This window comes from Dromiciops gliroides, chromosome 3, assembly GCF_019393635.1.
Source record: "Dromiciops gliroides isolate mDroGli1 chromosome 3, mDroGli1.pri, whole genome shotgun sequence".
Classification (NCBI taxonomy): Eukaryota; Metazoa; Chordata; class Mammalia; order Microbiotheria; family Microbiotheriidae; genus Dromiciops; species Dromiciops gliroides.
In genome coordinates, this window is record NC_057863.1 from 208,452,422 (window position 1) to 208,466,799 (window position 14,378).

At 36.7% G+C, this 14,378-nt stretch overlaps 1 protein-coding gene across 1 annotated transcript in view; it reads left to right on the forward strand.

Moving 5' to 3' along the window:
* NSUN3 (NOP2/Sun RNA methyltransferase 3) overlaps positions 1 to 14,378 on the forward strand; it is a 44,022-nt gene that overhangs the window by 8,829 nt on the left and 20,815 nt on the right. Inside the window, exons 4-5 of the mRNA XM_043998230.1 lie at positions 862 to 1,016; positions 2,089 to 2,210. Coding sequence (XP_043854165.1) covers positions 862 to 1,016; positions 2,089 to 2,210 — 277 coding nt within the window. The remainder of the gene's footprint in view (positions 1 to 861; positions 1,017 to 2,088; positions 2,211 to 14,378) is intronic.

Genomic DNA, 14,378 nt, shown 5'->3' on the forward strand with positions numbered 1-14,378 from the left:
GAGGAATAAACTATGTGTAGACACTGGTCCAAGTAAAGTAACTTTTTCCCAAATGATAGACATAGAAATATAAGTCAATGCATGCTTAATTAATAGGTATTCATTTTGTTCCCATTTTTTCTATCACAAAGGGCTGCTATCACTATTTTCTTTTTACATATAAGACCTTTTTTCCCCTCTATCATTCATCTCCTTGCTGTATATGCTTAGAGGGTATGAACTTTTCTTAAATAATTCCATTATTTTCTGAAATTATTGCACCAGTTCATAGTTTCACTAGCTATGCCTTTCTTTCCACAGCCATCCTAAATTAAATATATCCATTTCTGCATGTGTTTTTGATGTGTTAGAGGCTAAACCTCAGAGTTATTTTATTTTTTTATTATAGTTCAGTTTATAATTACTAATTTACATTTCTTACAGTGTGGTAGCATTATATTCACATATCCAATTAACAGGTATCCACTTTGCTTCCATTTCTTTGCTAGAACAAAAATTGTTCCTGTGAATATATGGGTATGTGTATATCTAGCTATTTATAGTATTTCTGTTTTTTACTTTCTTGGTCTATATACCTGACAGTGGGACTATTGGGGTCAAAGAGTATTAACAGTTTAGTCACTTTCCCCTCCACATGATTCCACATTATTTTCAGAATAGTAACATCAATTCACAGCTCCTCCAATAATGTAATCAGTTTGTGACTTATACATAAAAATGTCACAGATGTTGACAACAAAAGCTTTTAGTATATTAAACAGTATAATTATAATGTTTTATATAAAACCTGTATATCAAAGTTAAAAGTTTGAACAATTATGTTATAATGGTTTAAAAGCTTTAAGTCTTAAATTTTTTTAGGTTATTTTCACTGCAATGAGTATGATAGTCTAAGATCAAGGTGGTTGAAGCAGACACTAGAATCCTTCATCCCACAACCCATGACAAATATAATAAAAGTGTCTGAATTGGATGGCAGAGAGATAGGAGACATTCAACCTGAAATATTTGATAAGGTAATAGTATTGGGCAAACTGATTCCAAATATCACTACTTTTCCCCTCCTATTTAAACTCACTGCGTTTACATGTATGCACATACACATGCGTGCCCACACACACACACACACACACACACACACACCATACACGTGGTCTTTTGTCTTTTTTTAGTGCCTTGAGAAATTTTAATAAAATGAAGATAGAAGTATCTTCATTTGAAATATTTTCATTTTGATAGTCGTCTTTATTTAATGGTCTGTTTGGCTCAAGTACTTGATAGCATTGGGGTTAGAAGATTAAAGGGCCTTTTTATGTTTTCCACGTACTTAGAGGATACTTTAAAAGACCAGATTTAAATATACTACACATACATACACACCCACACACCCACACACAACCATTAGCTCCAGGCATAGTGGTGCACACCTGTAATCCTAGCCATAGGGAGGCTGAGGGAGGTGGATCTCTTGAGCTTGGGAGTGATGAGCTTCAGTAGTCAGTGGCAGTTAGGCGTCTTTGCTCCCCTGGGAGCAACTGGCCACCAGGTTGCCCAAAGGGCAGATTGACTCAGGTCAGAAAGGATATGGCAAATCTCCCCTGCCAATAAATAATGGATTGGGCTCATGAGCAGCCCCAGTAATTCCAACCTGGCCAGGAGGGGGGACCTAGTCTTTAAAAAAGAAAAAAATACAATATTCAGTGATAGTTTAAAATAATAGATAATGATAATTGAAGATTAAAAGGACTTCAAGAGACTGAAATAGAAACACATTCAGCAAATTAATGCTTAAAAACAAAAATAAAGTAGCAATATTAAAAATTTTTAGCGATATTTTTAAAATAAATGACTTATGCATTGTTTTACTCTAGGAAAAGGAAAATTGCAAATCTTATTAGTAATTTTTTCAAGAATCTCCAAATCTTTATTGTATATGGAAAATGATTCAAAAAATGGATACTATAATAATAATCGCTTACATTTACATAGCACTTTAAAGTTTATAAACTTCCTCTCATATATAATTTAAGTTTTTCTGTCATATATTTTTCATATAATTTTGTGTTGTCTTTTGTATTTTTTCTGTAGGTGTTAGTTGATGCCCCATGTTCAAATGATCGAAGTTGGCTATTCTCTTCTGATACACAGAAGGCATCCTATAGGTTAAGCCGAAGGAAGGAATTGCCTATTATTCAAGTAGAACTGCTAAGGTGAGGAATTGGAAGACAGATTTGAATATGTGCCTGTTAATCAATGTGTGCAAAAGTAGCACTGGGCAGCCTCTAGACCAGATGTGTCAAACATACCATCCACACTTCTGAGTGTGGCCTAAGCCATACTAAAATGTAATAGGAAAATATTTAACAAAATACACTAGAACATAAATAGTGTTAATATGTGGTAGACTCGGAGATCTTTAAGTACAGTTTAATGGTCAAATTTCTCTTTGAATTTGACACCATTGCTCCTGACACACTTTGGGAACTGTTTTTGTTTACCACTTCTATATGTTTCAGCTGATACCATTTTTGGGTATCATGAAGATTTATCTTTTGCATAGCACATACCTAGGATTCAGGGACTTTTCTTTTGCTATGATACTCCTTCCCTGCCATGTCTGAGTATAGCAAAAGTAAAGTGGTTATTTAGCACCTGCTTTTGTGTTAGGTATTGTGCTAGTTGCTTCATGTACAAATACCAAGAATGAAACAATCTCCATTTTGAGGGAGTTTATATTCAAATGAAAGAGACACAAGTGTGTCTACACACACATACATTATAAATCTAAAGAGAACAGATAGAGTTAAATACAAGTTATTTTGAGAGGGAGTACATACTAGCATTTGGGGGACCATGCTGGGGAGGGGGTTCAGAAAAGCAGTTACTGATAGGGAAATTATCTTATTGTGTTAGCTAATTTTGGGATATCAGTCATTAAAAAGTAGGTAGGTTAGTTTCATTGTCTCATATAACTCTGTTTAGATTACCTAAGTTTGAGTTATTTGCTTAGTTTCTTCTAAGTTCTATTTGTTTCATTCCCATTTGATCTCCCTCCTCTCAAGGGCTTAGTCCTTTGGGTTTTTACCTTTGTTGCTGGTTTCCTCTTATTTTCATCTAAGGCCTGAGGTATTCATCTCAGCTCTCTTTGTCAATAGGAAATTATTATCCTAAACCCTGGATACCCCGTAAGTTTTGGATGGAGCTGTCTTTCTTCTCCACCAAACTCTACCTTGGTCATATCCCTGTAGCTTGTCTACAGAATTTCCCTGAACTGGCTTCTCTTTCTCTTGGCACACAGCACCCTAATCATTTTGCCCCTAATTTTTTCATCTCAGTCTCCTGCAGTTTCTCTTTAACCCTCCATGTTCTTTAAAAAAAACCACATATATATATGTATATATATGTATTATGTACTTTAAAAAAATAGAAATTACTTATTTTAATGAAAGCTCCATTTATTCCTGTGCTCTCTAGTGTTTTTAATAGGAATGAGTGTTATATTTGTCAAAAGCTTTTTCTGCGTCTATTTAGATAAGCATATGATTTCTGTTGTTTTTGGTATTGATATGGTAAATTATGCTAATATTTTTCCTAAAATTGAACCAGCCCTACATTCCTGGTATAAATCCTACCTGGTCATAGTACATGATCCTGGTGATATATTGCTAGTATTTCATTAAAATTTTTGCATCAATATTCATTAGGGAAATTGGCCTATAGTTTTTTTTCTTTGTTTAAGTTCTTCCTGATTTAGCTATTAGCACCATATTTGTTTCATTAAAGGAATTTAATAGGACTCCTTTTTATCCTATTTTTCTAAATAATTTATATATTATTGGAATTAATTGTTCTTTAAATGTTTGGTAAGAATTCACTTGTAATCCATCTGGCCCTGGGGATTTTTTGATCAGGTCAGTACTATTACATCATTAGGGCTCCATTACTCTATAGAAAGGAATCCACTTCTACCCATTCAATAAACAATGATGGGGTAGGAATTCTACCTAGATAAGATGATCTGTGTGGGGCGAATTCTTTGGGCAAGGTCAGAATATCCTTGAGAGGCTGGGCTTTGAATGAGAAATTGGTAAAAAAAAAATCCTTGCATCTGTATAAACAAATTGTTCACTTATATGATAAAACAGAGGTTTTTATGCTCTAATATGTGATCAATTTTTGTGTATGTGCCATTTACCACTGAATCTCCATTCAGTGTTCTTCAGAGATTTATCATATCTAACTTTTCTAAAATTTTAATCACCTCCTTAACTTCTTTCTTATTTATTTTGTGATTAGATTTATCTAATTTCGAGAGGGGAAAGTTGAAGTCCCCACATTGGTATAGTTTTACTATTTATTTCTTTCTATAATTCACTTAACTTCTCCTTTAGAAATATAGCTGCATTTGGTGCATATATGTTTATTACTTGATTGTCTATGGTAACATTTAGTAGTTTCCTTTGTAAGGGCCAAATTTAATATGGCGGAATTAATTGGGCAGCTCACTGTAATATTGGGGTAAGGAAAGAGATTACCAGCCTCTTTCAGAAAAAACAAAATAGGGTTTATTGTTGGGAACAAATTTAAAACACAAGTAAGGTTAATAAAAATAGGGACGGGGCAGCTGGTTGGCGCAGTGGATAGAGCAACGGCCCTGGAGTCAGGAGTACCTGAGTTCAAATCTGGCCTCAGACACTTAACACTTACTAGCTGTGTGACCCTGGGCAAGTAACTTAAGCCCAATTGCCTCATTAAAAAAAAAAAAAGGGATAAAGACAAAAAAGGAACAGGAGAAGGAAAATTATATGACCTGCAGTCACACCACTGCCCGGACTCAGAGCAAACAGCTGCATCCCATCTCTCTCCCTCTCTCATGCCAGAATGACTCTCTCTTCCCTACTCCTTCCCAGAAAACCCCACTCCCAATAAGAAAAACCGGGCCGTCCGCACTCAGCCTCAAGCTAATTGGCTGGCAGCCCTGATTGACAGCCTTCCCAGCTTCCGGATGCTAAAGGTCACGCGACTTCTAGTCATGTTTATTTGGCCAGGCCCATGTAGGCTTCAGCAAGTGGTGAGGACATGAGCTGTAGCACCATGGCAATGGCCACGGGTGGGGTGGGGGGGGCCGGGCAGCACTTGAGACCAGTTGGGGCGTGTGCCGGGGCTTCTAATTTTAGCCAAAGATGGGGTCATAGAAACCTCAAATCACAATTAATTTTTTACACCTTCCATATCTCTTTTTATTAGATCTATTTTTGCTTTTGCTTTGTCTGAGATCATGATTGCTATACCTGCTTTTTAATTTTTTTGCTTCAGCTGAAATATAATGGATTCTGCTCTAGCCCATTATTTTCACTTTCATGTTGTAGGATTCTAGTTTTTAATTCATTCTGTAATCAGCTACTGTTTTATGAGCAACTTCATCCCATTCATTTTCACAGTCATGATTACTGTATATTTCCCTCCATCCTGTTTTTCCCCTGTTTATACTTCTCTCTCCTTTCACCCTGTCCCTCTCCACCGGTGTTTTGCTTCTGACCTCTACCTCCCTCAATCTGCCCTACCTTCTATCACCTCCTTTCCCTTTTCTTGTCCCCCTCCCCTCCTAATTCCCTATAGGGTAAAATAGAATTCTGTGTATGTTATTCTCTCTGAGCCAAATCTTATGAGAGTAAGGTTTAAGTGATGGTCACCCCTTCCCTTCTTTCCCTCCACAGTAATGTTTTTCATGCCTCTTTATATAAGATAATTTACTCCATTCTACCTCTCCCTTCCTTCTCCCAGTGCAATCCTTTTTCTCACCCCTTAATTTTTTTTTTATATCATCCCATCAAGTCAATTTATATGCATACTCTCTGTCTATGTATACTCCCTCTAACTGCCCTAATGATACTTCTCAAGAGTTAGAAGTATCATCTTGCTGTGTAGGAAGTTCACCTTTCTTGAATCCCTTATATTTTTCTTTTGCAGTTTACCTTTTTATGCTTCTCTTGAGTCTATTATTTGAAAATTGAATTTTCTGTTTAGCTGTGGGCTTTTCAACAGGAATGCTTGAAAGTCCTCTATTTCATTGAATAACCAATTTTTCCCCTGAAGGATTATAATCATTTTTGCTAGGTAGATAATTCTTGGTTTTACCCAAGCTCCTGTGCCTTCTGGAATATCATATTTGTCCTTTAATGGAGAAGCTGACAAATCCTGTGTAATAATGATTGTGACTTCTTAGTTATTTGAATTGTTTCTTTCTGGCTCCTTAAAGTATTTTCTCCTTGACATGATAGTTCTGAAATTTGATTATAATATTCCTGAGAGTTTTTGTTTTGGAATATCTTTCAGGAGATGATTGATGGATTCTTTCAATTACTATTTCATCAGCTGGTTCCTGGATATCAGGGCATTTTTCCTTGATAATTTCTTGAAAGATGATGTCCAGGTTCTTTTTTTCTTTCAGGTGGTCCAGTAATTCTTAAATTATCTCTCCTGGATCTGTTTTCCAGGTCAGTTGTTTTGTCAGTGAAGTATTTTACATTTTCTTCTATTTTTTCATTCCTTTGATTTTGTTTGATGATTCTTGATGTCTTAAAGAGTCGTTAGATTCCACTTGGCCAATTTTTGATTTTTAAGAAATTATTTTCTTCAATTAGCTTTTGTAGCTCCTTTTCTACTTGGATAATTTTACTTTTGAGGATTTGCTTTCTTCAGTGAATTTTTGTACAGCTGTTAGCTTCCCCCCCCCCATAATTCTCTTGCATAAACCCCCTCCCATTTTTCTTTGTCCACTCTTAGCTTTAAAATCTTTTTTGAGACATTCCAGAATTCTTTTTGAGCCTGAGATTAATTCATATTTCTTTTTGAGGCTTGGCATTTAGGCTCTTTGGCATTGTTGTCCTCTTCTGATTTTATGTTTTGATCTTCCCTGTCACCATGGTAGCTTTCTAGGGTCAGGGTATGTTTGTTTGTTTTGTTTGTTTTTGGCTTATTTTCTAACTTATTTCTTGACTTTTAAAGTTGATCTCTGCTCCCAGGATATAGAGGGGCACTGTTGCAAGCTTCTTATGCAGAGGCCAGAGACCTGGTCACCAACTGGCTTTATTGGGGCCTCTGAGCCTGGTGGCTTGCCTGCTGCACTAGTGGCTGGCGGCTTCACAGCTGTACCAGCGCTTCAGTTGCTGACCTGTGCCAGGCTTTGCGGTCTGACTTGTCCAGATACCACCTGCACTGGATTATACACTCCTTTTACCCAAATGAGACAGACCTTTCCTGTGGTCCTTTTAAGTTTTTTTGGACTGGAAAATTGTTTCACCCAATCTTTTTATAGGTTCTGCCACTCCAGAATTAATTTTGAGGTGTTAAATTATTTTAAGTTTTTTGGAGGGAATTTGGGAGAGCTCAGGAAAGTCCCTGACTTTTCTTTTGTTTTCTTTTAAAATGATTTTTTTTCCGGGGGGTTAAGTGACTTGCCCAAGGTCATATAGCTAGTAAGTGTCAAGTGTCTGAGGCCAGATTTGAACTCAGGTTCTCCTGAATCCAGGGCCGGTACTTTGTCCACTGTACCACCTAGCTGCCCCCCTCCATGTCCTCTTAAAAATTTTTTTATTTCTTTTTTTTTCCATGTTCTTTCAAAACACAAAACACTTCTTAAATATACCTTTCCAGTACTTCCAAACACATGGCCTTCGTCTTCTTAAGGCTTCACCTGTCTAGGTCCTCATTTTTTGGCTCTTCCCACCAAAATCTGAAATTCACTTTGCACTTGAGTACTCTTGCTTCTACTGGTTCTTGATACATATGTGATTTTGGCAGAGCATAGAACTTTTTACTTTAATAATAATATGTACTCCATATGCAGTACTTGGCTGCCACTATTTAATTCATCCTTATACATCCTGTTAAAAAGCAATATTTTTCATGGTTTGTTGATCAGAAAGTAAATATAATATCATGTTAGTAACTTGCTTTATTATTTTTTCTAGAAGAAAAAATAACTGAATAACGTTCTCAGGATTTTATTAAGAAAGAGAAATCTAGGGCTCAGTGTTGCCCTTTAAACTGTGCATATTTTTATTTTAATTTCTGTATTAAGATATTGTAGAACCTTAGTATAATATAATTTTGTTATTATACAGATTTTTATAAACCACTGACTGAATCATTAAATAGAATTTAATACTTTGAAAATCTGACATCCTGTCAAGAAGTAATTAGTCTTTTTCTCTGATACTAGAATTATAGGAAGGAGTTGTTTTACCTATGTTTTTTCATAAAGTTTTCTAGGTCAGAGTTTTTTGTAGGGGCCCATGGAATGACTTTGGGAGGTCCATTGGACTTTGAAGGGAAAAAATTACACTGTTATTTAAATATAATTCATTTCCTTTCCAATAGTCTATATTTTATTTTATGAATTTAAAAACTTTATTCTGAGAAGAGATCCTACAGATCCTACCAGACTTGCCAGAGGGGTCCATGACACAAAAAAACTTAAGAAACTAATCTGAATTGTTTATAGCTATTGAGAAAGTTGTAATTTTGTATACTGCATATATCATATTTAAATAGATCATAAATTTACACACTCAGTTTAGAGTTGTAAACACTTTAAATTTTCTTTTTCTAAAATTATTCATAAGCTATGAGGAAGCCTCATGGTTACAGTGGCAAAAGTGCTAGTTTAACACTTATGACTTCTGTGGTCATCTATAAGTATATGGTCTTCCTCAGTCACCAGGGATATGCCTGAAATGAAATAACTCTAAAGTTCAGACCTAAGAATGTATGTTTTTTCTTAGTATGAATTGGGGGAAGGGAATAAGCATTTATATAGTGCCTACTAGATGCCAGACATTGTGCTGTGCCTTTTACAATTAGAATATCATTTGATTCTCACAACAAACTTAAGGTACATGGTGTTGTTATCACCCATTTACAGCTGAGGGAAACTGAAGCAAATAGAGGTTATGTGATTTGCCCAGGGTCATACAGCTACTAAGTATCTAAGGCTGGATTGGAACTGAGGTTTTCCTGACTCCAGGCTCAACACTATCCATTGCATCACCTGAAGAACTTTTCACTTTCTTAATTTCAAGGGACTGTGAAGACAGCATATATATCCCCCAAGGGATGAGATTAATATAGAGTATAATGAATAATTTTAATCTATTAATGATAATAATAATAATAATCAGAAGATTGGACGTTCCTATTGAATTTATAAGATTTGCTCCAGATAAAACTGTCAATATGTATACTAGAAACCGTTTTTAAAAGGTTAGAAGGGTTGAAAAAGGAGTATAATTTTATATATATATATATATATATATATATATATATATATATATATATATATATAGAGAGAGAGAGAGAGAGAGAGAGAGAGAGAGAGAGAGAGAGAGAGAGAGAGAGAGAGAGAGAGAGAGAATAATTCTATATGTGGAATGTAGAAAACTTCTTATCTTCTTGCCAATAGCAATACAAACAAATCATTTTCCAAAATAGCCTAATTGATCAGGGATTTTTGTCATATACTCTACAGAACAAATTAGTCCTGTGTGAATATCTGATATAATATACTCTTTTTAAAAAATCTTTTAATTTATTTTAAAATTCTTTTTTAGTGAGGCAATTGGGGTTAAGTGACTTGCCCAGGGTCACATAGCTATTAAGTGTTAAGTCTGAGGCCGGATTTGAACTCAGGTACTTCTGACTCCAGGGCCGGTGCTCTATCCACTGTGCCACCTAGCTGCCCCTATGTAGTAGGCTTCCGCCAGTCGTGGATGACCATGGATCAGCACCTTGAAAAGCCACAGGCCACAGTGTGGCTGTGCAGTCTGATACGGGAGCCGCAGCTCCTGCCGCAATGAGGACATCGAAAAACCGCACTCTCTGTTGCCCATCGGTTCCTGTGTCTCATTCGTTTTTCTTCCTCCAGAGCTTGGAGGCCCATCTCAGCTGCACGCAAGCTGCTCCTGAGTACTGAACTCCATCTGTCACGGTCCTTGGCCATCTCCTCCCAGCTGCCGGTGTCTATTCCCAGAGCCCTCAAGTCTCGCTTGCATAAATCTCTGTAGCAAAGCTGGGGGCGTCCAGCAGGTCTTTGACCTGAGGCTAACTCGCCATAGAGTAGGTCTTTAGGAATGCGCTCATCTTGCATGCGGTGCACATGATCGAGCCAGCGCAGCCGTCTTTGTTTCTGTAGCGTGTAGATGCTCAGAAGTTGCACGCATTGGAGCACTTCTGTGTTGGTGATCCTATCTGACCAAGATGTGCCAAGGATGTGCCGAAGGCAGCGCGTGTGGAAGCTGTTAAGCTTCTTCTCTTGTCTAGTGTATGTAGTCCATGTTTTGCGGCCATTTGGTAAGGTACTCAGGACGCATGCTCTATAAACAGCAAATTTGGTTCGTCTTGTCAGTTTACTGTTTGCCCAGACACGCTTGGCAAGCTTAGACATGTTTGAAGTAGCTTTCCCAATCCTCTGATTGCCCCTATATACTCTTAAAATATCAGGGGAAATTGAGGGAAAATAATGCTAAAAATGATGTAAAGATCAGTATTTTTGGAAACATCTTAAGGAATAGTGCAAGGAAATTTTGCATGACTTTAAGTGGAAATGACCTAAACAAAATTTAGGATTTTTAGCAGAAATAGTAGTGTCTTATTGGCAGCAATGCATTATGTCACCCATTTCCTTAGAAGAAATCAATCGCATTTAAAACACTGACCCCTTGTGGTTTTCTCCTATATTTGACAAGCAAAATTTAATTTGTGAATTTTTGGAAAAAGGAAATACAGCTCATTTGGTGAAGGTGTACAAATGTGCATAAATCATATCAAATTATAATCTTCAAGCAAGAATTCTGTTTAATTATAAACATCTTTTAGAAATAAGAATTTTTTAAAATCGTTTTTAGGGGCAGTTAGGTGGTGCAGTGGATAGAGCACCAGCCCTGGAGTCAGGAGGACCTGAGTTTAAATCTGGCCTCAGACACTTAACACTTACTAGCTGTGTGACCCTGGTCAAGTCACTTAACCCCAATTGCCTCACTAAAGAAACAAAACAAAACAAAAATCGTTTTTATTATATACTTGATAACCATAACAAAAACAATGAAATTCATAACTCTCAACCTTTAATATACAAGAGCCAAATGAAGAAAGAAACAAGACAAGTAAAGTTAATACCTTTATTTTTTGTCTCCTTCTGGGTCTTGCTGAAGTTCCTGTCCTTGAGACCTGTTTTCTTCTCTCTTTTCTTTTAAAGAATATATAGTTGATATCAGTGTATATAAAATTTTGCTTTTCAGTCATCATGTATAGATTACTAACATTTCCTTTCATGTTTTATGTTCATTGTTTTCATCTGTTCTCCAGTTTTGGAAACTATTCTCATCTCTGCTTGTATCAGGATGGAACCCTAGTAGTTTGTGCTCTGTGTTTGGAGCAAAATGTCATTCAACAGTTAACAAAAGAGCGACTTGGCATAATAGGATAAGGATATTCAATGGGAATATAGGCATTGAGAACCCCTTGAGCTGATTGAACTGCACAAAGTTTTCATCACTCATCCAACAGGCAAACCTCTGAGCACCTTCACATCCTCTTGGTTGCTTTGTACTCAGGTTATATGAGGAAGTAAGGTGAATAGCACCATGATAGGAGCTTCTTGAATTGACAGAATGGCAGTTTGATCAGTTGGAGTTTGAAGTTAGATTTTTCTATTGGTTTGGTGCACTATGAGAGAACGTATATGAATTGAATAATTGAAGCTGCCTCTGCTCCCTGTGATCAGATGGGACATACTTGGGGCAGAGGTAAGATGTGCATCTGATGATGATGAACTCATTTCCCTTTCAGAAAATTCATGCTGATGATCATATTCTGCCTTCCTTTTTCTTCATTTTTCTAGGAAAGGGAACATAAAAATTTCATGATTTTCCTGTTCTTTAAAGTTACACTTAAAATTCTCCTTTAATTTGTTTTAAATTTAATGGCTTTATAAAATGATTGTTTATAACCAGCCCTGGTTTAAGTACTTCATTATTTGTGATTGGGAAGTGTGGTAAAATTATTAGAATTGGGCTGACTCATTTGGGAGGGGCCACACCTGGCCCACCCTGAAGTTACATATGCTACTGAGGTCAGAAGGAGAAACCTCTCTCCATAGGCAGTTTTTGAAGGACCTTCCCTTTTGGGGGAGGAAAATTAGACGCTCGCTGAGGGGAGTCTGAGTCTCTTCTGGAGTTCTCTCTCTTTCTCTCTCTTCTTCCCTTCTGGTGGTTAAGAGCAGCTAGAGCAGATGTCCCAGGTGGTGAGTTAACACAAAAGCCCTGCTTTCTTTTGAATTAACTTAACTGGAAGCAAGTTGGGGATTGTATAGACTTAGGTTAGAGCTAGGAGGATTATCTATATTTCTTTTTCCCTATTTCCTTGTCTTTGATTTTATTAATTTCACCTTTGCTGTTTACTTATTCTCCTTAATAAAATCTAATTCATCTATGGAACAGAGGCTGTAAGGCTCCTTTCTTATTGGCCTGGGAGAAATATCTAAAAAGGCAGTTTTGGAGGGGAGGGAGCTTTAAACCTAGAGATCCCTCATTATCTCTGGGACCCCAATATTTAGGCAAACCACCCAATTAACTCTTCATATATTAAATTTGGCCCCCACAGAAGGGAGAGGAAAAAGGTGTGGGATGAGGGGATGAAATATTATAAGATCCATCATTTCATCAGTGTGAATATGCCTTCATTCAACAAAAAAAATTTTGACCCTTCCATATTTCTTAAGTTAATATGGCTAAAAAATTAATGACTTACTAGTTCACCTTCTGAAGATGTTCTTTTTTTTTTTTTTGCAGGGCAATGAGGGTTAAGTGACTTGCCCAGAGTCACACAGCTAGTAAGTGTCAAGTGTTTGAGGCTGGATTTGAACTCAGGTCCTCCTGAATCCAGTGCTTTATCCACTGTGCCACCTAGATGCCCCCTGAAGATGTTCTTTACATTAGGAAAATTCTTGGTCCTTACCTTTGTGATGTTTAAAATCTAATGTGGGTCCTTACCTGCCTCCTCCCCCTCCTGTTTTTTTGGGGGAAACTAGCCAAGTTTTATTGATAAATTCAGCAAGAGTTTAGATTTTTAAGTATTTATTAAAGTGTATTAGAAGTTAGTGAAGAAAGAGAGGGTGAGAACAAATCTCTTATAGAATGGAAAACCCTAGCTTAGATATATGTGGGATAGCCAGAGAGAAAACCTTGCCCTTTTCTCTGTCTGCTACCAAGCCAAAGTCCCGAAAAGAAAAGAGACAGATCCTCAGCAGCTTCTCCCAGAAGCCCCCTGTAAAACAAGAAGCAGGGCCGTCCACACACACACAGCTCCAAGCTAATTGGCCGGTAGCTTTGATTGATATGACTAGAGGTGGTTCTATAGATTAACTTCTGGACGCCAAGTCACATGCTTTCTCCTCAGGGCAGAGCTGCCCTGGTTCTCACAATGTCTCGGCAGGGGATGACACCCTGATTCTCACACCTTAAATGATAGACATATATGATTTATTACTAGGCTCATATTTGAAGCCTCTTTAGCTTGGTAAGTCTTCTGAAGATGACCCATTGCTTGCATAGACTGAGACTCTACCATTACTTCCCCACCAGTGTGGCCTTGGAATAGAATTTTAGAGAAGACAACTGTTAATCACTGCTTAATTAAATTCTGAGGTTCTCCCTAGAAAATTCACCCTAATCTTTCCTTAGAGTCAAAATCTTTCTAAGAATTTGTAACTCAACTCTAGCTCCAACTCCAGTGTTGGTAACTCCAGTGTAAACTTTACCTTAGTCTTTTTTCTACTCTGAATTTATCTGTGAAAATATGTTCATTTACCTTCTTAAATACTCTCAATTGGCTCTCAGTATATTCCTTCCCTTTGCCTCCCTCCTTCAATTTTGCACTAGGGAAAATTGCATTTTTGTGTGTGTGTTCTATAGAACCTGGCTTAATTCAGAAGAAGCAAGAATAATATAACTTATCAGTAAACCCTATGACTATCTTTTTTATAATCAAGATGTTGCCCTGGAAAGAGCCTTTTTTTTACTATGCCTTTCCCCAAAGTTAACTGGAATTACCATGTAGTTAGTGGAGATTAGTCATTAATACTTCTTTAGTAAACTTTTTTATCTGCAAACATTTTTGTACCTTGGTCTCCGCTGGAGATGTTGGCAAAGTCTTTTCTTTTTCTCTATTCCTTTTTCTCCATCCCCAAAAATAACTTTAAAAATTTAAGTAACATATGTTGTAAAAGAAAGTTATGGAATAGCCTAATCTTTGGTTATTGAGAGCCGTTAAAAGTTTTTCAAAATAGTCATACAAATGAAATACAACTACTAACTGCATTC